A 23,283-nucleotide genomic window follows, 5' to 3' on the forward strand; every position below is an offset into this window, starting at 1 on the left:
GCCGGCAGTTTTTTTTTTTTTTTGAGATGGAGTCTCGCTCTGTCGCCCAGGCTGGAGTGCAGTGGTGCGATCTTGGCTCACTGCAAGTTCCGCCTCCCGGGTTCACGCCATTCTCCTGCCTCAGCCTCCCAAGTAGCTGGGACTACAGGTGCCCACCGCCACGCCCAGCTAATTTTTTGTATTTTTAGTAGAGATAGGGTTTCACTGTGTTAGCCAGGATGGTCTCGATCTCCTGACCTCGTGATCCGCCCGCCTCGGCCTCCCAAAGTGCTGGGATTACAGGTGTGAGCCACTGCGCCCGGCCAGCAGTTTTGTTTTTGGACGCTGACGTGAACGTCTTCTCTCTTTTTTCTGCTAACAACAGCGAGAATTAGAACTGCAGCGTCAGCGTGACTTGCATAAGATCAAGCAGCTTCAGCAGACGGTGAGAGACCTGGAGTCGAAGGATGAGGTGTCTGGCAGCCGCCTCCACCTGGGTTCTGCCCGCAGGGCTGCTGGCTTGGATGTGGACCACCTCCGAGAACAGCAACGAGAGCTGGAGGCGATGAGGCAGCGGCTCCTCTGTGCTGCCGGGCTTCTCACCAGCTTCGCCAGCCAGGCCATCGACAGGTGTGCACCTGCGCCACTTGGAGCTTGCTGGTCCCTTGCAGCCACGCCTCTGTCAGAGACCCCTCCCGAGGGCTTGGGTGCGTCTGGTGTGAGGCCCCTGCTTCTTTATACTTAACGCTGTAGTCCTCTTCCTGGGACTTTCCTGAGGCATTCCAGATGGGCAGGATGGCATGTTCATATTCTAACGTTAGAGAAAAAATTCTGTGATTCAAACTACGCCTGGTGTGGGGCGTCCATGTTTCTTTGAGGGTTGGCTTGGTTCTCTTTACACTGTGCAGTTGCTCACAACCCACAAGGTCGGGTTTGGAGCCTCCTGTGCCCCCCCCCCCCCCCCCGGCTGGCGCTGCCCAGTGTCACTCAAGGCCACTCACACCCAGGATGACGATCGTGATATTTCATATGGGCAGAAAGAGTAATGCTAATGTTCATCTTTTTCCCTATACACAGAAACTCAGCAAACACAGTTCTCCTTTCTATACTTGGACTTAATGTATAGAGCAGCATGATTTCCCTTAGGACAGCATTTTAAATCATTCATTCCAGAGAAAATCCGCGGGGCCTGGCAGGCGGCGGCTTCCCGTACTCAGTGGCGAGTCTCCCGGCTGGAGGTTTCTGAGCTCTGCAGAAGCGTCCACCCACAGGCCTGTTCCCCCCGGGCCTCTGGCTCTGCCTCATGGATGAAGTGATTGACACACAGGCTCTTCAGGAACCTGTCTTCTCCTTGTTTCTCTTGAGCCAAGAGTTCTTGTTTAGTTTTGGATAATGGTCACTTGGGGTGCATATGAACCTTTAGGTGCCCATTTATTTTTACAGGACAGTTAACGACTGGACATCATCCAATGAGAAAGCAGTGGTGTCGTTACTGCACACGTTGGAGGAGCTGAAGTCTGACTTGAGCAGGCCCACCTCCTCCCAGGTAAGGGGTGAGCGCCCCCAGGTCCCTGCCCCGGCTCCTCCCCCAGAGGGGCCCTCTCGGCAGCTTTGTGGTTTCTTTTTCATGCTGCCCAGTTGTTCTTCCTCCCTTGCTGTCTTCTCTAAATTCATGGTTGCTATCTGGGTGAGTGGGTGGGGTTGACCCTGTGGGCCGAGTGGGGACGGATGTCCTCCATGTCCTGGGGCACTTGTGTGGTCTTCGGGGGCTGAGCCCTGCTGCCCATGGAATGCGCGTGACTGTGTGGACGCCCCCCAGTGCTGCTCACTGTGCATGACCTGAACACACCGCCGACTGCAGTCAGGAGGGGCTGTGGTTCTGCTCCGGTGCTGGGCTGATGTTCACCTCCACCTGGCCCTGCCTGCTGGCTTTGTGTTTGTGTTGATGGCCTTTGCTAGAAACAAAAACCCAAGTCCTCCTTGGAAAGTCTGAGCTCACCGTAAGCTGCCTCTGAAGGAGGTGGGAATCTGGCTGCTGGTATCAGTTCCTGATGCGGGTTCTCTGGCGTTTATGAAATCATGACTTTTTTCGTGGAACCCACGCATGTGAGGTGCAGGGGAGCTGCACCACTTACCCTCCAGCCCCGCCAGCCGAGCATCGTCGTGGGTGGTGTGCACCCTGCCCCTGCGTTGGGCCCTGGTGACCTTCCAGTGTGCCCACCCTCCGTAGGCTGAACGTCCTTTTGATGGGAGAAGTAAGAAACCTTCACATCCGCCCCCTTGGGATGAACTAACAACGATCCAGCCACCTGTCAATTACAGTGCTGTGAGAAACGGGCTATGCTTTGTGACAGGCCTGCATTGTTCATACAAGCCAGCTTTGTGCAAAGTCTATGATTCTATGACTTCTACAATTTTCTGCCAGCCCCACAAGCTTCTTATTGAACCCCAGACACATGAATTGCAATCCCTAGAAATAACTGTTGACAAAAAAACACAAATAATGTGCATGCCCTTTAACAACAAATTCTTACAAATTTATTTTTTTTTCTCCAAGAAAAAAATGGCAGCAGAGCTGCAACTCCAGTTTGTGGACGTCCTGCTGAAAGACAATGTTTCTCTCACGAAAGCCCTCAGCACGGTGACCCGGGAGAAGCTGGAGCTGAGCAGGGCCGTGTCTAAGCTTGAGAAGATGCTGAAGCACCATCTGCAGAAAGGCTGCAGCCCGAGCGTAGGTGTCTGCGCTTAACTCTCACCTGCCTCAGCCTAACCCGCCATGGTCCAGAGCAGCTCCACCCCACAAGAGGCCAGGCCATGTAAATAGTTGTTGTGAATAGTTGTTATCCTGTGTTGTTTAGGGTGTAGGGGCAAGAAAAGAAGTGTATATGTTTGGTGCAGACACATCTTTTTTTCTGAATATTTTTCACCCACAGTTGGTTGAATCCATGGATGCGGAACCCACAGCTGTCGAGAGCTGACTGTGTTTGTAGTTATCAGTGGCTGGCATTTCTGGGACCAGAGAATATGAGAGTGTTTAAGGCTTAAAGCTTTGAATTTGGGGTGATTTTACAAATAATTAGTTTTCTGTTTCTACTAAAATGTACCTTTTTTGCAGTCATACTTCAGCAAGTGGCATGTCGTAATTACTCCATGTTAATTCTTTGACTGATCACAGCACGGCGTAACCTAGGCCCTGCTGAGGGGGTGCTGAAGATGAGGAGGGCCCAGGCGTGGTGTGGTCAGTCTGGCCTCCCTGCACACGGCATTCTCCCTAACCTGCCCCCGGCTGCTTTTCTAAGATGCTCTTGTTGACGAGCAGCTCTGTAGACAGTGTGGGCTGTGCTTCCTTACAGAAGTCGGAAAGGGCTGCTTGGAAGCCAGACGAAACGGCTCCACAGAGTTCCCTGAGGCGCCCAGACCCTGGCCGGCTTCCACCGGCTGCCAGCGAGGAAGCACACCCCAGCAACGTCAAGGTAGGAACAGTGCCATGAGTATAGAACTTTGGTGCTTTTTTAAGTCCTGGGTTTGTAAATTGCAGGCAAAGTATTTTGGGGACCACAAGGTTCTCGTCTGCCGGGTGTAGCAATCACATCACTAAAGGAAAGGAAGTTCACAGAATAAACTGCAGCTTGAATTTTGGTTTAGTTGTGCACACGTACTGAGTTTCTATGCCTGTTAATTGTGGAACGTGGAAGGCTTTGACCAAGTCAGCAAATGGCAGCCTCTGCAGCCTGAGGGAGGCCTGGCCCAGGGACTTGCCGGGATTTGGCCCAAGCTCTGCTGCAGTCTCCTGGTGGCACACAGCCCCCACCCTGTGACGTCCATCCCATGCCCCATTTGGACCTGACCTAAGAGGTTAAATTCAAGAAGCCTTCATAGGGGCTCATTCGATGATGCTGTGGAGAGAAGCTTGTGGTTCTAGATCTTGTCTGACAAACACAAATTGGTCTTTGAACAGAACAGCAACGTTGTTTCTGGCCACAGATACTGTTGCAAGGCCGATGGCCTCTGTGATGATTTGCTGAGAAAAAACAATCTGGCTCTTTGGAGAGAGCGATGGTGTAAATGTGCTTTGTCAGCAAGACAGGCGTCGTTTCCTATGGTAAAATCTGTTTTTTTCCTTTTAGATGGAAAAATTGTACCTACATTATTTGAGAGCAGAGAGCTTTAGAAAAGCTCTGATTTATCAAAAGAAGTATCTTTTGCTGTTGATTGGTGGATTCCAGGATTCTGAACAAGAAACACTCTCCATGATTGCCCATTTGGGGGTATTTCCTTCCAAAGCAGAGCGGAAAACCACATCTCGCCCTTTCACACGGTTCCGCACGGCCGTCAGGGTGGTTATTGCCGTATTGAGGTAAATGCCGTGACATCCAATCCGCACGTCCGTGTCTGTCCCCGTGAATGGGCAGCACACTGCATGGTTTTTTGGTGATTTTATTCCTTGAAACTCTGTAATATTCTCTCTTTAAATATGAATGGCATTTGAGGCCTTAGAGAAAATACAGATGATGAACGTCTTCAAGAAGTCATGTGTATGAAGCTGTCACCTTCTGAAACTAAAGATTTAAGGGCACCTTTGTATTACAGAGGAACATCTTGACTTTTACTGGGTTTCGTGCCACAAAGTTTTTTCAATTTCATAGTTTTAGAATGTGCTGAATTTCGAAAACGGCTTTTCCGCCTAAACGCTGTGTGGCTGTGCCTGCTCCCTGACGCCACGGTGTTCCCTAAGGCCACACACAGGCCTGTCTGGAGCAGCAGAGCAGCAGAGAGTAGCTGGGAGTCCTGTTCCTTTCAGAGACCAGGCACCAAGAAGTCCAGTCATCGCAGCTGCGGGCTGGGCTGAAGTGGGGTGCAGGCGAGGCCTCCTGGGGTGCTGTGCTCTCAGCTTCTCTGGTCCTGGGGCACTTTTGTCTCCTCGGCTCTGAGCTCCCCTAACCGTAGGCCTTCACTCTCCATCCTTTCATCCACCCATCTGTCCATCCTGTGTTCGTGGGGAGAACACCATGCCTGAAGAAGCATTTTAGGCACTAGATGGGGGAGGTAAGCGGACCCAAATCCTGCCTCCAGGGTCTTCCTGTCCAGGAGGGATCATTGGAAGGCAGCAGTGTCCCAGACAGGAGCAGTCTCTGTGTGCCTGTGAGAGCACTGCCTAGGGTAGCTGCCACCAAGGGGCCTTCACGGGTCTCATGGAGGAATCGGCAGTGTCTGCTGTGCCTCAGAGGAGGGAAGCTGCAGGCATGATGCTTGTCCCAAAGGCCATCCTAGCAGGACGTCTGGGGCCGTGCACCCTGACCTGCGTGCCCTCGTCACCTGCACCCTGCGTGCTTACCATCTCATGGACTCCTGTGAGGGCTGGGGTCTCCATGTGCTGAGCCTGTCCGTTGGCATCTGTGACAGGATGAAGACGCGAAGGTCCTGCACACCAGGCCAGAGCAGTGTGTGTTTCCTAGTCACTGGTGTGTCTGCTGACTTTGAACTGGAGTCGTCCTGAGCTGGGCCACGGCGGGTGTCTGGGGAGCCGGATGGTCCATGGTGGGGCTGCAGTGAGGCTTCGTCAGGTGGTCGGGCGTGGGAAGGTCTCTGCCGCCAGCAGCCCTGCAAGCACTTTGGATGTGTGCACCGGGCGTGCAGGGCCCAAGTCAACAGACTGGCCAACCTTGACGTCCTGGTCCCGGTGGGCGGCAAGGCCCCCATTCTGCTTGTTTGATCACAGTGGGGTTTTCATTGCTCTTTCCCTTCCTGTTTTGCCATACTTTTAAGTGTGTCTTGTCTCCTTTTTTTGTAGATTACGTTTTTTGGTTAAGAAATGGCACGAAGTAGATCGGAAAGGAGCTCTGGCACAAGGCAAAGTCCCTCGCCCAGGTGGGACTCCCGCTGCCGTTGGCCGCCGGACTCACAAACTTTTCTTCCTACTGTTTGTAGCTTTTTCATTCACTTTTGGGTCATTTTTCAGTGTTGATGGGGATGTAATAAAGCACAGTAAGAAAATCCGTGAATTCCGTCAGGGCAGTCGTTCAGAGGGAGGGTGCGCCCAGCACAGGGAGGTCAGAGCTTACGTTAGCTATGAGCACAGTTCACAGGGGCGTATGGTGATGGGAAATGCTGAGATGCTCAATATATTGATTCTTTAATAGTGTTTAGCAAAATGGTCTTTTTTATTCCCCAAATCAACTGAAACTTACTTCATGTCTCTTTCCTTGTAGAGCATCATGCTTATTTCTGCTCACTCACATCTTTGTCTCAGGAGTTCTCTGCCGTGCCATTGCCCCCCATAGCAGAGAGCACAGCTGGCTGCACTTAGCACTGAAGGAGCTGGCCCCAAAGCAGGGCATTTCCAGGGGCTCTTGTCCCAGAGTGGCAGGGGATGGACCTGTGGCTCCGGGCCTGTGGGGCTTAGGCTGCCTGGGCCACTGCTGACCAGCACCGTAACTGGGCATTCCTGGAAGTGCCTTAGCAAGTTGTTGTTTTTAGAGACAGGGGCTTGCTGTATCATCCAGGCTCGAGTGCAGTGGCACAGTCACAGCTCACTGCAGCCTTGACCTCCTGGGCTCAAACCATCCTCCTGCGTCAGCCTCCCCAGTACCTGGGACTATAGGCATGAGCACTGTGCCTGGCAGCTATGTCAGCGTTGACTCCACATTTTAATAGTTGCTTCTTGAAATTAAAATGCTTTGATTCAGCCATCAGGAAAGTTTGCCCTTCTGAGTCATACCTGGTGGTCTCCAGGGTTCCTGCCCCTCCCTCCTGAGCCAGCTCCTCAGAGCTGATAGAGGCGAGACCCCCACCCAGGTCTTGAGACCCCCCCCGGAGATGGGCTGCTCCTGCGGATGCGGATAATCAAAGCTCAGGTTTCTTCCAGAGCTTTTAAAAAGATACTGTAACTCGAGTACTTTAAAAATGTCTTAAAATTGCCATATAGACTCTTAAAAGCTTATACATTTAAAATTTCGATAGATGGGCCTTTACTAAAATGCATTCATTTCTTTTCCTAATCCCTTTGTTGTTAAATAATTCTGGGGAAGGGCCCCGAGTACGACGGCCGCAGTCTCCACCCAGAACCAGAGAGTCCCCCCCAACCCGGGATGTGCCCTCAGGCCACACCAGGGACCCCGCCAGAGGCCACGGACTGGCAGCAGCAGCCTCCCCACACATTGGGGGAAGGTCAGTGTGACGCCTTCAGGCCCTGTCTCCTGCCAGGGCTCTCCCTCCAGCCGACATAGGGCCTCAGAGAAATGCATTTTTAGTTCTGGCTTCGGCCCAGCCCAGAGCAAGGCAGGAAACTCTCCAGCATGAGTCCATGAGGGCCTAGAAGTCCAGCCCCATTTTGGGGGAGGGCCTGCTTCTCTGGTGGCTGTGGTGCCCCAGAGCCCGGTCCTGCGATCTTTACTGAAAGAGTAAATGGTGGCCGAGGGCCCCTTTTGTGAGGGATGTGCCCAGGTGAAGAAGGCATGTTGCCTGCCCTGAAGATACTTGGAAGCTCTGGGCGGAGGGAAAAGGGATACCCCTGATGCTCCCTGGACCTGGTGGAAGGCTAGGAGGAAGGACGGCTGAGGTGAGGACTGAGCAGGGCAGGTATCACCCTGACAAACAGTTTGGGAAGATCAGGAAAGGCAGGTGAGACCTGGTGCAGAATCCAGGTTGGGTAATAGATACATTATCGAAGATTTAGCGAACAAAGTAATATACAGTAATCTTTACTCAACTCTGGAACATTGCACAGAAGCTGCTAAAGCACTCTGACACTTTTTATAAGGAAGGATCTGAAGGAAACGGCCCTGGAGTCACCCATTCCCATGGGTCTGGTTGGCGGGGCTGGTGCCTTTCTTCTGTACTCACTCACCCTGGCTCCATCTGTCAAACTCAACTTTTTTTTTTTTCTTCTCTTGGTGTGCTAATTGGTTTGAAGAGCCACTCCATCCCCAAATTCAAGATTAGAAAGATCCCTGACTGCTTCTCAAGATCCAGAACATTCCTTGACAGAGTATATTCACCAGTTAGAAGTGATCCAGCAAAGACTGGGAGGGGCTCTACCAGGTAATGCAAGTCCTCGCCGAGTATTTATTAAGCTGGTTATCACTGTACCCTGGAAAGGTAGGGTCTGTCAAAAGATGGCTGGTATTCAGCTTAGTAACTAAAGTTTCAGTCTGAACAATCAGTGTCACTAATAGTATTAGCATAGAGGTTATAAGTGAAGATTCTCACAGAAGTCTAGGCCGATGTACTCAGCGATACGTGCTGGGGTCAGTTTGACTTAATCACCGTCTGGACTTCTTTATCCTTTCTCTTACATTGACAGCGAACATAAAGGTTACATTTCGACCAGGATATAATTTGTTCAGTGTTTCTTAAATATCATAATTTAAACCACTGTATATTATAATTCATATTTTTACCAAAATTTACATGAATTCAGTGATAGTGTTTCAAAATTGTTAAATTCTTTTTCAAAAAATCTGTGATTTGCTGCCTCATTTTTATTTATATGCAGATTCTCCTTCAAAGAAATCCTGCCACCAGAAGATTAAACAGTGAATAAAATGCCATGGCTCTTACCTGCGACAATTCTATTTGAGGAAAAGATTTGTTTTTCCCTTTTCCCAAGGAAGCTCGTGGGACAGCATGGGCACTACTCTTCACGTGCGGTGACACCAGCCCCAGATGCCTTCATTTTAGCGTCCTCACCTTTATGCATGACTGCAAAGCCAGATGGAGCATTTTCTATGGAGCCTCTGTATGTTTTAGGCCCGTGACTTTCGTGAGGTAACAGGTACTCACTCCCATGAGCCCTGGCTGTGTGCTGTTGTGTGCCTATGGGCAGATCCATCCTTCCTGCCTCCAAGAAGGATACACAGAGAATGGCTTCCTGTTGTTTTGTTTATTTTCTTAACGTGCACAGATGGAAACTTCATTTAAAAATAAAAACAAAACAACTCAAAAAGGAATAAAATGTAATCACTGTTTTGTTTGTGAATAGCCCTTGTGTTTTTTCCATTTTATCAGTTTGCCCTTCTCACTGACTAAAAAATTGAGCAGAGAGTTTATGTCAAACTCATGGAAGTCAAAAAGTTTCAGTGGAACTCAAAGCATTCTTGAATAGCCACTTGACTGTTGTTTACTCTTAATTGGTTTCTTATTTTTTTTAAAGATGCTGCCACTACGTATCCACCTCTCATGGCCATGCCATGCTTTTTTTTTGAGACGGGAGTCTGGCTCTGTCACCCAGGCTGGAGTGCAGTGGTGCAATCTTGGCTCACTGCAACCTCCACCTCCCGGGCTCAAGCAACTCTCTTGCCTCAGCCTCCTGAGTAGCTGGGATTACAGGCACCCACCACCAAGCCCTGCTAATTTTTGTATTTTTAGTAGAGACAGTTTCACCATGTTGGCCAGGCTGGTTTTGAATTCCTGACCTCAAATTATCCATCCTCCTCAGCCTCCCAAAGTAAGTGCTGGGATTACAGGCGTGAGCCACCGCGTGGCTGTGCTTTTTTATGTTTCATTCATACTCGCTTAGACTAGACAGTAATATCTAGCCAAGGACCCTTTACCCAAAAATGTACTAGGTGGGTATAATTTTTTTATTTTTAGAGACAAGGTCTCACTCTGTCACCCAGGCTGGAGTGCAGTGGCGCAATCACAACTCACTGCAGCCTTGACCTACCGAAGAGCCCAAACGATCCTCCTGCTTAACCTCCCAAGTAGTTGGGACTGTAGGTGCGCACCGCCACGCCTGGCACTAATTTTTGTATTTCTTTTAGAGACAAGGTTTCACTTTGTTTCCTGGCCTGGTCTCAGGCTCCTGGCTCAAGCAATCCTACTGCCTCTGCCTCCCGAGTAGCTAGGACTACAGGCACACACTGCCACATTCAGCTAATTTTTTTCTTTTTTTTTAGTAGAGATGGGGTCTCACTCTGTTGCCCACACTGGTCTTGAACCCCTAGCTTCAAGTGATCCTCCTGCCTTGGCCCCCCAAGGTGCTGGGAATACAGGCTCAAGACACTGTGCCCTGCCCTAACTTCCAGTTTATTGAAGGAGAAATAAATGAAACTATGAGGAAAAAGATGAACATGGGCTATTCTACAGTTAACTGCCCTCATTTCATCAAAGAGACAATGGGATGTGAATGTGAGGAACCTGTTCTAGATTAAAGAAGCCAAGAAGCTGTCGGCCGGGCGCGGTGGCTCACACCTGTAATCCCAGCACTTTGGGAGGTCGAGGCGGCCAGATCACAAGGTCAGGAGTTTGAGACCAGTGTAACCAACATGGCGAAACCCCATCTCTACTAAAAAAACAAAAATCAGCCGGGTGTGGTGGCGGGCTCCCGTAATCCCAGCTACTCGGGAGGCTGAGGCAGGAGAATCACTTGAACCCGGGAGGCGGAGGTTGCACTGAGCCAAAAGTCCTCAGTACCAAAAGGTGCCAGTGAAGACACTAGATTGCAGATAGAGATGTTCCTGTTTTGTGTATAAGCCACCCAGTTTCACTCAAAAATTGGGATCAATAGCACCAGCTAGTACAGTAACCCCATCCCTGGGTGTTGGCTTAGGCAGCAGTCTCAACTGCTAGTTCAAAGTTCAAAATATCACCCTTGTATCTGGTAGCAGCAGTCCTCCCTTGGGACAGCAGAGTTCAGAGTTACAAGATGAGAAGCAAAAATTCCTTCTGGGGTTACCTGGCATAACAGGAAGAGGGGCCATTCGTATCTGCAGCCCTTAGGTTTCCAAGCCAGCATATGCTGACTGTGGGAGAAGTAGCACTAGGTATTGTTCAGTCAAAGCCCACACCACATCCTGTGTTACAGCGCTCCATATTGACAGTATTGTCTCCAATCTGGCATCATAGTTGAGCCTTCAGGAGGCCTTTCCACCATCCACTAAGCGAGCTACAATTCTGACTGATAGGAGTTTGGGGTAAGATGAGGGCATCGCACAACCACATGCTCAGAGCCACACTTACTGTCAGAAGAGTTTTCTGGTTAGAAGCGATGATGAACTAGGAATTTGGGAAGTCTGCAAATGAGTGTTGGGCAGAAAAGCAATTCATATGCAGAATAGGAATGAATAGGTGCAGGGGGACAGCAGAGCTGGAGAACTGCATGGGAGCCTGAGGTACCTGTTCATGCTGCCTGCTGCCACCTCCCTGACCTGCTGGAGGCTTGTCTCCTTTTCTGACACCATTCTCTAACACAAGCTGCCTGTCCTACAGTTCCATTCTGACACTACCTAGAATCAGAATGGACAGAGTTTCCACAAGTTAAGGACAAAGTCCTTCAATTTTTATTTTATTGTATTTGTAGAGATGGGGGTCTCCCTGTTGCCCAGGCTGGTCTCGAATTCCTGGGCTCAAGTGATCCTATCCTGGCCTCCCAAAGTGCTAGGATTACAGGCGTGAGCCACAGTGCCCGGCCTAATGGCTGCTGGGGGTGACATCACTTAGTGGTAGGACCATGATGTCCACCTGAGCTGCAAAACCAGCAGGTTTTTATTAAGGACTTCAAAAGGGGAGGGGGTATATGAACAGGGAGTAGGTCACAAAGATCACATGCTTCAAAGGGCAAAAAGGAGAACAAAGATCACATGCTTCTGGGGCCAATAAAGATCACAAGGCCAAGGGCAAAACCAAAAACTGGTAAGAGTCTATGTTCAGCTGTGCATGTATTGTCTTGATAAACATCTTAAACAACAGAAAATGGGGTTTGAGAGCAGAGAACCAGTCTGACCTCAAATTTACCAGGCCCACCCTAAGCCTGAGGGTACTGCAGGAAACCAGGGCGTATTTTCAGTCCTTATCTCAACCGCATGAGACACACACTCCCAGAGCGGCCATTGATAGACCTTCCCCCAGGAATGCAATTCTTTTCCTAGGGTCTTAATATTCCTTGCTAGGAAAATAATTCAGGGATCTCTCTCCTGCTTGCACGTCCATTTATAGGCTCTCTGCAAGCAGAAAAATAGGGCTCTTTTTGCCCAACCCCACAGGCAGTCAGACATTATGGTTGTCTTCCCTTGTTCCCTAAAATCGCTGTTACTCTGTTCGTTTTCAAGGTGCACTGATTTAATACTGTTCAAACACACGTTTTACAATCAATTTCTATAGTTAATGCAATCATCACAGTGGACCTGAGGTGACGTACATCCTCAGCTTACCACGATAACAGGATTAAGAGATTAAGACAGGTGTAAGAAATTATGAGTATTACTAGGGAAGTGATAAATGTCCATGAAATCTTCACAATTGATGTCCCTCTGCCGCGGTTCCAGCCAGTCCCTCAGTTCAGGGTCCCTAACTTCCTGCAACACAGCACAACCCAGAACCTCCCTAAGCCTCATTGTCCAAGAGTTTTTATCAAGGCCTCATTACATAGTCATGATGGACTGGATTACTGATCATATGATTGAACTTAAACTCCAACCCTCTCCCCTCTCCAGAGGTTTGAGGGTGGGGCTGAAAATCCTAATCCTCCAATCATGTGGTTGGGTCCTCTGGTGTCCAGCCCTTATCCTGGAGGGGCCCCACCACAATCACCTCAAAACCCTGAATAGAAAACGTTTACTGAATGCACCTGGGATGGTGCCTGATATGGTTTGGATCTGTCTCTGCACAATCTCATGTTGAAATCTAATCCCTAATGTTGTAGGTGGGACCTGGTGAGAGGTGACTGGATCACAGGGACAGTTTCTCATGAATGGTTTAACACCTGGGTGCTGTTCTCAGACAGTGAATGAGTTCTCACGAGATCCAGTTGTTCAAGTGTGTGGCACCTCCACCCTCTCTCTTCTCCTAATCCAGCCACGTGAAGTGCCTTGCTCCCCCTTTGTCTTCTGCCATGATTGGAAGCTTCCTGAGGCCTCCCCAAAGAGGAAGCCACTATGCTTACTGTACAGCAGAACCGTGAGCCAAATACACCCCTTTTCTTTATAAATCATCCAGTCTCAGGCTTTTTTTTTTTTTTTTTTTTTTTTTTTTTTTGAGACAGAGTCTTGCTCTGTCACCCAGGCTGAAGTACAATGGCACAATCTCGGCTCACTGTAACCTCTGCCTCCCGGGTTCAATCAATTATCCTGTCTCAGCCTCCCGAATAGCTGGGACTACAGGTGCATGCCACCACACCCAGCTAATTTTTGTATTTTTAGTAGAGATAGGGTTTCACCATATTGGTCAGGCTGGTCTTGAACTCCTGACCTCAGGTGATCCACCAGCTTTGGCCTCCCAAAGTGCTGGGATTACTGGCCTGAGCCACCACACCTGGCCTCAGGCATTTCTTTATGTGAGAACAAATACAGTGCCTCACAGAGGGATGCTGATTCTCAAAACCCAACAATACCACCTTAATTGCCTGCAGACCCCTAAGACTCTGATCCCAATACAGCCCACAGAAGTATGAGGCATACTATAGGAGGAGATAGCCTATACAACAAATCATTAAACTGGACATAAACAACAGCATTCCACTGAAACTGGAAACAGTATACACAAAACTATGCCCGAACAGATTCAGAAGGCGTAAGTGTGTGACCCAAGTGAGTGGCCAAATGCATGGTGCCACCTTTTCTACTTCACACCCCCTCAGTCTACATCTGTGGTTTCATGGAACGCTCCCTATGACCAGTTGACAGAAGATGAAAAAATACAGGTTTGTTTTACCAATGGATTCATACCGTATGGCGGCATGAACTATAAATAGCTGCTACACTAGTGGCTCACACCTGTAATCTCAGCACTCTGGGAGGCCGAGGCAGGCGGATCACGAGGTCAGGAGATTGAGACCATCCTGGCTACCATGGTGAAATCCCATCTTTACTAAAACACAAAAAATTAGCCGGGCGTGGTGGCGGGCACCTGTAGTCCTAGCTACTCAGGAGGCTGAGGCCGGGGAATCACTTGAACTCGGGAGGCAGAGGTTGCAGTGAGCTGAGATCGCACCACTGCACTCCAGCCTGGAAGACAGAGTGAGACTCTGTCTCAAAAAACAAACGAACAAAAAAATAGTTGCTACACTACAACCTAGTTTAGGGTTGGATTTTCGAAGATTTCCAGTTGGCAAAACTTGGGAGGGTACAGCTGGTGGTCCATCTTATGTGGAAAGGAAGGTGTCTGAATTTACTGATCCACAAGCATTCCTGTGCAGTTACTGACTGTCCAGCTGGTCAGTAACAGAAAAATATTGCAAAGAATGGTTTCAAGGAAGTCTTCAGTGCCAGGCTCAGTGGCTCATGCCTTTGGGAGGCTGTGCCTTTAGCATGTTGTCCCAGTGCTCTGCCAGGCAGGGGGGCCCATGGACACTACACTTCCTTGGCTATAAAGTGAATCTCATTTGAAATGTTATGTGATTTTGTCAGTGAAACAAACACTCCTTAAGCCTTGCTGGCTGACACTTGTGAGTAGGAAAAGACAAGTCTTGTATCTGGAATATGAGACTATTCTTGTGAAACGTGAACCACCAGCCCTTCCAGGATGGGAGAGTTCCAATACAGTAAACTCTCCTTATAAAACGGGACTCTGTATGAAGACCTCTGTAAACCTGCATGTTTGTGCTCCTTGATGAAGTGATCCACAATGGGAGTTTAGCATTGGTCTCTTTTGCTGGCAGGTTAGATATTCAGGGGCAGCGAGATATTAACCAAAGCTGGGTAGATCGGCTTTGGTTAGAGAACCCATGCTGTTAGGCCCATGAACAGCCTCCAACTCCATCACCCTGGCTACCTTGTCCATGTGCCCATCATGCCAGTACTGCAATGGCCAATAAGAGATGCTGTCCAGTATCAACTGGCTGAGTCAACTGTCTACTTGGTTGCATAATGCTTCTTTCATGGATGCTCTCTGGTGGGCATTAACATTGTATACAAAGAACATCATACTTCGTGCCTATTCCGACCACATAAACCGACCACACACCTCCTTATCTCCAACTTCCAATTGTTTTCTTTCCAGGCCCTCTAGCACTGCCCATGACCCCATGTATATTCTCACCTTGGGCCACTCCTTCCACAGACAAGTGGATGACCAGGAGTTCTGCCTGAAATGCTGCCTACTGAGAGGATACGCCCTTATCACCATTTTTCAAGGTCACCCCGAGGAGGCTATAATGTCGCTGCTATTGTCATTCTGAACTCATACGGAGCCAACCCATTTATACACCATGCTCACAATTTTTACTCCTGTTAACTGGTTCTAAGGGCCTCCTCACACGGTCACAGGTGTGAAATGACATTGTGGCTGATACAACAGTTCTGGAAGTCATGTGCATCTGTGCTCTACAGCTCATTTGGTAACCTCTGTACATTCTCATGCTCAATCTTGAACATACTACTTCCATATTATGAGGGACTGTTGCTGGTCCCAACTGATGTTATGACTTGGTAGTTTAACACGTAACAGGCAGTTCTGGCTGCATTGTCATCTGGTGGCTTATGGTCAGGTGTTCCATCTCTATCAGAGCCAAGTAGCACGCCAGAAGATAGATCTACATCCCCCTGCCCCCCAGACACACAGAATTCTCTGCTCCAGGTGGCATGACAGAACCTCAGAGTTCTGCATTGTGAATTTCCCACTGGGCATGTCAGAAACTCTACATTGCATCATTCTGCACCATTAATAATGCCAAAACCATACCTGTTAGACTATATGGCCCAGGCAATAGCATTACTTCATCACAACCCAGAGCTACTATACAGACTTTTCCAGTCCTGGGCTCTTTCCAAAACTGGCAATCTCCAGATTCCACTAGTATTTGGACCAGAGCAGTGTTCCCAGGTGTGGGGTATGCTGCCTCCAGAACCTAAGGCAAGAACTAGCTCAAGAACCAACAAGTGTTTTGCTTTCTCAATGGCAGGAGGTGCAAGAAGCAATAATTCATTAGCTTTTGGAAAGGATGCCCTAGAGCACCCCTGACCAATGGAGCCCTAAAAATGTTAGAATGTAGCAGGCTCCTAGATTCCTGTAGGGTTTATATGCCGCTCTCTGGAGCAGCTGTCTCCAGGATCTTCTGCACTTCTCATCTGGCTGATCAACATGTCACTGATGTAAAGGAACAATGTAATATTCTACAGGATATCTAGGTGGTCCAGATCTCTTTGGATTATGACAGAGAACAAGAGAAGTTACAAAACCTTCAAGCAAAACTGTATTTTAATTCCATGCAAATGCAAAATGTTTTTGATCCCTGACAGGTACAGAAAAGAACAAATCCACCTAGTCAACAACTACCTACCGTATCTGGCAGAGAGGCTATTAGGGATACTTTTTTTTTTTTTTTTTAAGATAGAGTCTCACACTGTCACCTGGGCTGGAGTGCAATGGCATGATCTCGGCTCATTGCAACCTCCACCTCCCAGGTTCACAGGATTCTCCTGCCTCAGCTTCCCCAGTAGCTGGGATTACAGGTGTACACCACCACACCTGGCTAATTTTTCATATTTTTGGTAGAGACAGGGTTTCACTATGTTGGCCAGACTGAACTCCTGACCTCATGATCTGCCCACCTTGGCCTTCCAAAGTGCTGGGATTTCAGGCGTGAGCCACTGCACCAGCCAGGGATACCTCTTAGATGAGTTTGTAGCAGCGTACCCAAAACAACTACTGGTTGACAGCAAACAGAGTAGGCTGTCATTCTGCAGGATCCTTGTGGTTTCTGCAGGGGTCACGCTGGTAAATTAAACAAAAATGCTGGTAACCACCACTTGCATCACTTGAATCCTTAAAAGTGGCACTTATCTCTGCCATTCCACTCTGGGATAATTGTTTTATAATTGTGGTAGCGGATGGGGCAGTTTCAGGTTTCTGTTTGGCTTTTTCCATTTTATCTAACTCTACAGGTCAAGGACCTGGAATGAGCATTAACTGCCAAGTATGTCAATGTCAATTATTCACTGGAAGGCTAAGAAAATGATCACTACGTCAGTCCACTAGGTCTATGGGTCCGCTGTAAGCTGGACCTTTAGCAGGACTCCATCAATTACCTGACCACCAGACGCAGCCATCCCCTTCTGTTAAGAAGGGGATGATGCTCTAGGTGTCTGGACATCAATTTAGACCCTGTGTCCACAAGTCTTCCAAATGTTTGGCTAATCACTTTTCTCCAGGATGTAGTTATCAAAAGAAATTGCTATCAGACCCTTTGGAAAAGTACCTGGGGATTCATTTCTGTGTATACTTGCACAGTTGTAAGTCCTTCTTCTTGGTTATTTGGCCACCTCTCAAGTAATGTTTCCATTTCTGAAAACTGGCTCAGTTCCAGAAACTGGGCATGGAATCCTGATTTTTTAAAACTGGGACACGCATCTCGATTTTTTAATTTTCTTCAATTGAGACAGATCTTGCTGCGTTGCCCGGGCTGGAATGCAGTGGTGCAATCACAGCTCACTGTAACCTTGAACTCCTGGGCTCAAGTGATCTTCCCACCTCAGCTTCCCAAAATGCTAAGATTACAGGCACAGGTCACCGTGCCTGGACTGATTTTTTTTTTTTTTTTTGCCAGCTGAGTAGTACCCTCCTTAGCTGCCCATCTATTTTGCCTCCAGGGATGCCATGTTTATTAATCAGTTCTATAACCATACAAGTGAGGCCCCCTTGGCTGCCGCTCAGACCCTGCTGGCTACCATAATTGCAATCCTCTGACTTCTATCAGCTAAGTGTTGCCTTTGGCTTCTTGGGTTTTTTTTTTTTTTTTTTTTTTTGGTCCCCATTATGTCCCAGAATGGCTTCTTTTGTCTTAAGATCCCATCATCCCCAATGCTATCACCCAGCCAAGTTCTGGAACAGCCTATTGTCATTCTTGCCTACACAGATGAGCCATCACCGAATATTTTAGTGACATCAGTGCCCCTTTCATCATCCTATGTCTAATGATCTTTATAAATGATGTGTTATTTACACCTTCATGTGGAAAATGATCATCTGGAATGTCTTCTAGATGCACGGAGTATATAAATTTCAGCATGCCACACTCCTTAACCTTTTACTGTCTTCCACCACTGTCTGCCATAGCAATTTTGCCATTTCAATTTTGCTTACCATGGCCCATGGTTTTTTCCAAGTGTGGTGTTTTAAAAATATATTGGCAAATTTTTTGATATTCTTCCCTTTAGAAGTTGAAGCCTAATTCCTCTCCCTTTGAATATGGGTGATTTAGTGACTCATTTCTTCCAAATAGGAAGTAGCCGCAGTGATGGTATGTAACTTCTGAGAATGGTTCACAAAAAGGATACAGCTTTCTTTTGTCCTTTGTCTTTAGATTGCCCTTGGAATCCAGCCATCATATTGTGAGGAAGCCTCGGCCACAGGGACTGGCCATGTAGGGGTGTGCTGGCTGACATCCCAATTTGGGCTGCAGCCAATCTCCAGTATCAGATGTCAGACATTCGAGCAGATGAACCTTCACTCACTCCAACCTCTAGCCTCTGAGCTGCTCCAGCTGAGGCCTCAGACACCGTGAATAGGGACAACCAATCCCCACTATGTCTGACCCACAGTAACCTAGAGATAATAAATGATTCTTGTTTTAAGCCACTGAGTGTGGAGTAATTTGTTAGGTAGCAATAGCTATACCACCATTCTAGGAGCTATCCTTGCAGGAAGTCTGCAGCCAGTCTTTGCCAAGGTGTTAAATCACATATTTCAATAAACACATCTAGGCAAGTTTACATTCCAGCTCCCTTCATCAAGCACCCTCATAATCCAGCCCCAAACTCTCCCAGCTCCTGTCAGTACATGTTGGCTGGGTGGTACAGCTTGTTATGGGCTGAAGTGTGTCCCCCTCAAAAGATGCTGAAGCCCCCTAACCCCTGGCAAATCTGAATGTGACATTATTTGGAAATGGGTCTTTGCAGACAAGCTAAGATGAGCTCAATGGGGGGGCCCTAATTAGTATAACTGGTGTCCTTCTAAAAAGAGGTCCATGTCTAATGACCTTTGTCAATGATGTGTTATTTATGCCTTCATTTGGAGACACACACACACAAGATCACCATGTGACTATAAAGACAGGACTGGGGTAATGCCTCTATAAGCCAAGGAACACCAAAGACTGCCAGCAAACCACCAGAAGCTAGGAGAGAAGCATGAGACAGATTCTCCCTCCCAGCCCCAGAAGGAACCAACCCTGTGAACACTTTGACCTCAGACTCTAGCCTCCATAACTCGGAGACTGCCTAGTTTGTCTGCTAGTTTGTTACTGAAACCCCAGCAAACTAGTAACAGTTCTTTTGAGGGGGAGGGAGCTATAGTCTCTTTTCTATCTCATTGTTTCCAGCTGAATAATGCAAAAGAAACAACCATAAGTATATATCTACTGTGCAGTAAGTGGGGGGAAGGAGGAGGAGGAGTGCCAGGTTAGTAGGAGAGGTGAGCCACCCCGGCGGGCTTCAGGTTCAAGGCAGGCCAGGTGTGATGGCTTACTGGAGCCTAGGAGTTTGAGACAAGCCTGGGCAACATAGCAAGACCTTGACTCTACAAATAAAAAACGTATCCTGGCATGGTGACAGGTGCCTGTAGTCCCAGTTACTTAGCCTAAGGTGGGAGAATCGTTTAAGCTCAGGAAGTTGAGGCTACAGTGAACCATGATCCAGCAACTGCACTCTAGTCGGGGCAACAGAGTGAGACACTGTCTACAAAAAAAGGTTTAAGGCAGTTTGGGGAGTCAAAATCTTTGAAGGCATCTACACGGGTATCTCCAACCCATGTATGATGTTTTCTTTATTTTTTTTAAAGACAGGGACTCACTCCTGTTGCCCAGACTGGAATGCAGTGGTGCAATCACAGCTCACTACAACCCTGACTTCCAGGGCTCAGGTGATCCACCCACCTTAGCCTCCCAAGTAGCTGGGACCACAGCTGTGGCTACCATGCCCAGATAATTTTTTTGTGTTTTCAGTAGAGACGGGGTTTTGTCATGTTCCCCAAGCTGGTCTTGAACTCCTGGACTCAAGCGATCTTCCCGCTTCGGCCTCCCAAAGTGCTGGGATTACAGGTGTGAGCCACTGTGCCCGGCCTCATCTTTTCTTAGCAGGGCTCCAAACTTAGTGGAAGAGTATTGCCTTGTTTGGGTGTTTTCCTATTTTTGGAGTTCAGTCAAACAGGGATGTTAATTCCTGGGTCTGGTTCTTGTCTTTGGCCTGCTGCAGTAAATGATGCTCCTCTGTATGCAACCGGACAGACTTACTGGCTTACAACTGTATGTTGCTTGCCTTCAGCTGACCACTATTCTTAAGAGACTCGGTGGCACGAAGCAATAGCTATCCAATCCCTTTTTCCTTCTTTTTGCTACGTTCAGCATATATGAAATGTCTGATACTTCACCCACTCGTGCATTCCATTTCACTACTTCACCCTCCTACTTCACTACTGGTGAGTGAGTGATGCAGCCTCGAATCCCATCTTCTCACCAGCTTTAATGTTGCAGAATGGTTTCTCCAGAAGCAGATGCTGCGACTGAGCGTGGGGTACGAGAATGTCGACATGGTATCTACACCTGCGAAAGGAAGGGGAAGGAAGCAGGACTGGACCGAGGAAGAAGGGTATGCAGGTCCCGCAAAGCTCTGGCCAGCCTCGTGCGGAGCTCTGGAACAAGAACTGCTGAAGTCCGCAGCCTCGGTCACTCCTGCCCCACGCAGTAACAGGCGGGCGGCATCGGGCCACGGCCACGCTCGCACCGTCAGACACGCCCCCACACATTCGGGGAGCAGGGCCTTCAGGACGCGGCGGGGCCCTCTCCGTCTGGCCCCGCCAGGCCCCTCGTCCGTCCTCCCGCCCTGCAAGGTCACCTCGCGGTCCGACATGGCTGTTGGGGCTTCTTCGGGACCAGCGCCGTGTCCTTCTAGGGCTCTTTTTTAAAACAAAGCGTGAACACAGGCAAAGGCACGAGGAGGCTGCCTCGCGGCCACCACGGACTGCGCAGCGTTTGCGGTCAACACAGCCCGAAAGCGAAGACAGCGGTCAACGCGGATGCGCCACGCCGCGGGGACCGGGGAGGAACCCCGGGAGGGGCGGGTCGGGGGGAGGGCCGCGCGCGGGGCCACCGGCGGCGCCTGGGGGGGTCAGCGCCAACGCCCACGGGCTGGTCATCCCCACGCAGGCGCCTCGGGCCGCAACTCGACGGCCTGGCCCAGTCAGACCAGCCACCCTCAAGCCGGCCCAGCGCAGAGCCTGTCGGGAGCGGCGCTCTCCCGCCTCTCCCAATGGGAGCCCGGAGCGGCATCGACGCGTCTTCGGGCCAATGGAAGCGAGGCTCTGGTGTTGCTGGGCGGGGCCGGGAGGGCAGCCCAGGCGCGAGACCCACTGCGCATGCGCGCGCTCTACCCGCCCTTCCCGCCGCGCACGCGCTCCCGCGTAGGGCCGGCCGGGCGCTCAGGAGCGCGCGGGGCGGCGGCGGCGCGGAGGAGCCATCCGCGCTCGTGCCCGGGCGGGTGCGTTGCCGCTCTGGCCGCGCCCCTTCCCCGCCGCCTCCCGCTCCTCGCCTGGCGGATGTAGGTTGTTGGCCTGAGGGGAGCGACGTAGCCGCAGTTTGCGCTGCCGCCGCCAGGCCCGGTCCGTTTCCAGCCTCTGCCCGGACGCTAGCCGGCCTGGCCATGGCTGACCGCGGGGGCCCGCTGGAGGCGGCGCCGCTGCCTGCAGAGGTGCGGGAGAGCCTGGCTGAGCTGGAGCTGGAGCTGTCTGAAGGTGAGCCGGACCCCGCCCTCAACCCCCACGACCCGCCCTCACCCGGGACCCCCGCGCAGCCCCTCGCTCCGGGACCCCGCCCTTCACCCCCGGTACCCCCACGCGGCCTCTCGCCCGTGGGACCCCTGGCCCTCAACGGAACCCCGGTTCCTGTACTCCGGGACCCCAACCCTCGCCCCGGAGACACCGTTCCTCAACCCCGGGACCGCGTCCCTCACCCGGGACCCCAGCACGGCCCCTCACTCCGAGACCCCCGCCCTTCACCCCCGGGATCCCCGCCCCTCACCCCCGGGACCCCAGCGCAGCTCCTCACGCCCAGGACCCCGCCCCTGCCCCCCGGGACCTCCTGCCCCTCACCCCCGGAGCCCCGTGCGGCCCCTCACCCCGGGGACCCCACCCTTCACCCTGGGAGTCCCGCGCTGCCCCTCCGGACCCCCGACCCTCAGCCCCGGCACCCCCGCGCGGCCCCTCAAACCAGGGACTACTGTCCCGCCTGTCATACAAGGACCCCACCTCTCCCAGGCCCCTCACACCTGGGACCCTTACTCCTCACCCCAGGACCCCAAAACGGCCCTGCACCCAAGACCCCCGACTGGACCCCCACATCGGGACCCCTGCCAAACTTCTGGAGACCTTTCCCTATCCCCAGCTGCTCCCCCCATGGGATCCGACCCCAAGGACTGGCTTTGACTAGGTCGTTTGGACAGTTGTGAGAATCTTGAGGGGAATGACCACTTTTGCCCCAAGCTGTGAGCCCTGCTTTTCTAAAGGCTGTAGGTCTGGGCTTGGTCTGGGCTTCACTGGGGTGACTGCGCCCGTTGTCTGCAGGCAGCTACTTCCCTCGGATCTGGGAGCCCTTGCCGCGCACCTGATACTCTAGGAGCTGCACCCTGTGCCTCATTTTATTATCTATAAAGCGGGGTTATAACAGCACTTTCCATTTTGGATTGTTATGAGGCTAAAATACTTTAATGTATGCAAAGCACATAACACTTAGGAGTTGTTAGCCCCCTCATGGAATTTTTTAAAGTAAAAAAAAAAAAAGTCCTATAAATGGTTGGTTGATAAAAATAGACTGGAGTAATCTGGCTTCAGAGGTGGTGGGTGGCATTTCCCATTTGGATGTTATCCCTTTCAAGGCCTGTGTCCTGATACTCCTTTTGGCTGTCATTAGGAAAGAGTTAAGTTCTCCAGTGTCAGAAAGGACTTGCAGTCCTTGAAGAAAAGCGTGTAATTGATTCTTACTCTGTTTTTGAGACCTAAATGCATTTTCGGCTTTTAGAATCCATTTTTTAATAATCTTATTATTCTTAATTTAAGTTTCAGATTGATAACGTTTTGCTGGGTCTGGGGTAGTTATTTCTCAAAACATCTGATTTATATGCACTAGCCTGTAGTAAGTCATTTAATCCTTACCAACCTTAGGGAGGTAGATGCTGTTGTGATCTTGTTTTACATATAATACAACGTGTACTTGCAACTATTTTGAATTCAGCATTCAGCTTTTTAAAAATGTTGTGATATGTGGCATTTTTTTTTTTTTTTTGAGATGGAGTCTTGCTTTGTCACCCAGGCTGGAGTGCAATGATGTGATCTCGGCTCACTGCAACCTCTGCCTCCCAGGTACAAGTGGTTCTTCTGCCTCAG

At 49.9% G+C, this 23,283-nt stretch overlaps 2 protein-coding genes and 1 long non-coding RNA gene across 14 annotated transcripts in view; 2 read left to right on the plus strand and 1 right to left on the minus strand.

Moving 5' to 3' along the window:
• The window catches only part of PCNT (pericentrin), a 116,792-nt gene extending 107,834 nt beyond the window's left edge, over positions 1-8,958 (plus strand). For 8 of the 9 annotated variants that reach the window (XM_073011334.1, XM_073011346.1, XM_073011338.1 and 5 more), the window contains 9 exons: positions 365-609; positions 1,423-1,525; positions 2,537-2,710; positions 3,333-3,452; positions 4,107-4,336; positions 5,771-5,847; positions 7,008-7,146; positions 7,892-8,019; positions 8,474-8,958. In XM_073011334.1, coding sequence (XP_072867435.1) covers positions 365-609; positions 1,423-1,525; positions 2,537-2,710; positions 3,333-3,452; positions 4,107-4,336; positions 5,771-5,847; positions 7,008-7,146; positions 7,892-8,019; positions 8,474-8,517 — 1,260 coding nt within the window. In that variant the 3' untranslated portion in view covers positions 8,518-8,958. The remainder of the gene's footprint in view (positions 1-364; positions 610-1,422; positions 1,526-2,536; positions 2,711-3,332; positions 3,453-4,106; positions 4,337-5,770; positions 5,848-7,007; positions 7,147-7,891; positions 8,020-8,473) is intronic. The other variant, XM_073011337.1, reaches the window with a different exon arrangement.
• On the minus strand, positions 7,817-21,110 carry LOC140710146 (uncharacterized). The gene is made up of 2 exons (XR_012091108.1): positions 20,742-21,110; positions 7,817-20,449 (listed from the first exon to the last, which is right to left on the minus strand). It is a non-coding gene; the product is annotated as an uncharacterized lncRNA (long non-coding RNA).
• Positions 21,111-21,303: 193 nt separating this feature from the next.
• The window catches only part of DIP2A (disco interacting protein 2 homolog A), a 112,119-nt gene continuing 110,139 nt past the window's right edge, over positions 21,304-23,283 (plus strand). For 3 of the 4 annotated variants that reach the window (XM_007971197.3, XM_073011397.1, XM_073011396.1), the window contains exon 1: positions 21,304-21,636. In XM_007971197.3, coding sequence (XP_007969388.2) covers positions 21,546-21,636 — 91 coding nt within the window. In that variant the 5' untranslated portion in view covers positions 21,304-21,545. The remainder of the gene's footprint in view (positions 21,637-23,283) is intronic. The other variant, XM_007971202.3, reaches the window with a different exon arrangement.

This window comes from Chlorocebus sabaeus, chromosome 2 (genome assembly GCF_047675955.1).
Source record: "Chlorocebus sabaeus isolate Y175 chromosome 2, mChlSab1.0.hap1, whole genome shotgun sequence".
Taxonomy (NCBI): Eukaryota; Metazoa; Chordata; class Mammalia; order Primates; family Cercopithecidae; genus Chlorocebus; species Chlorocebus sabaeus.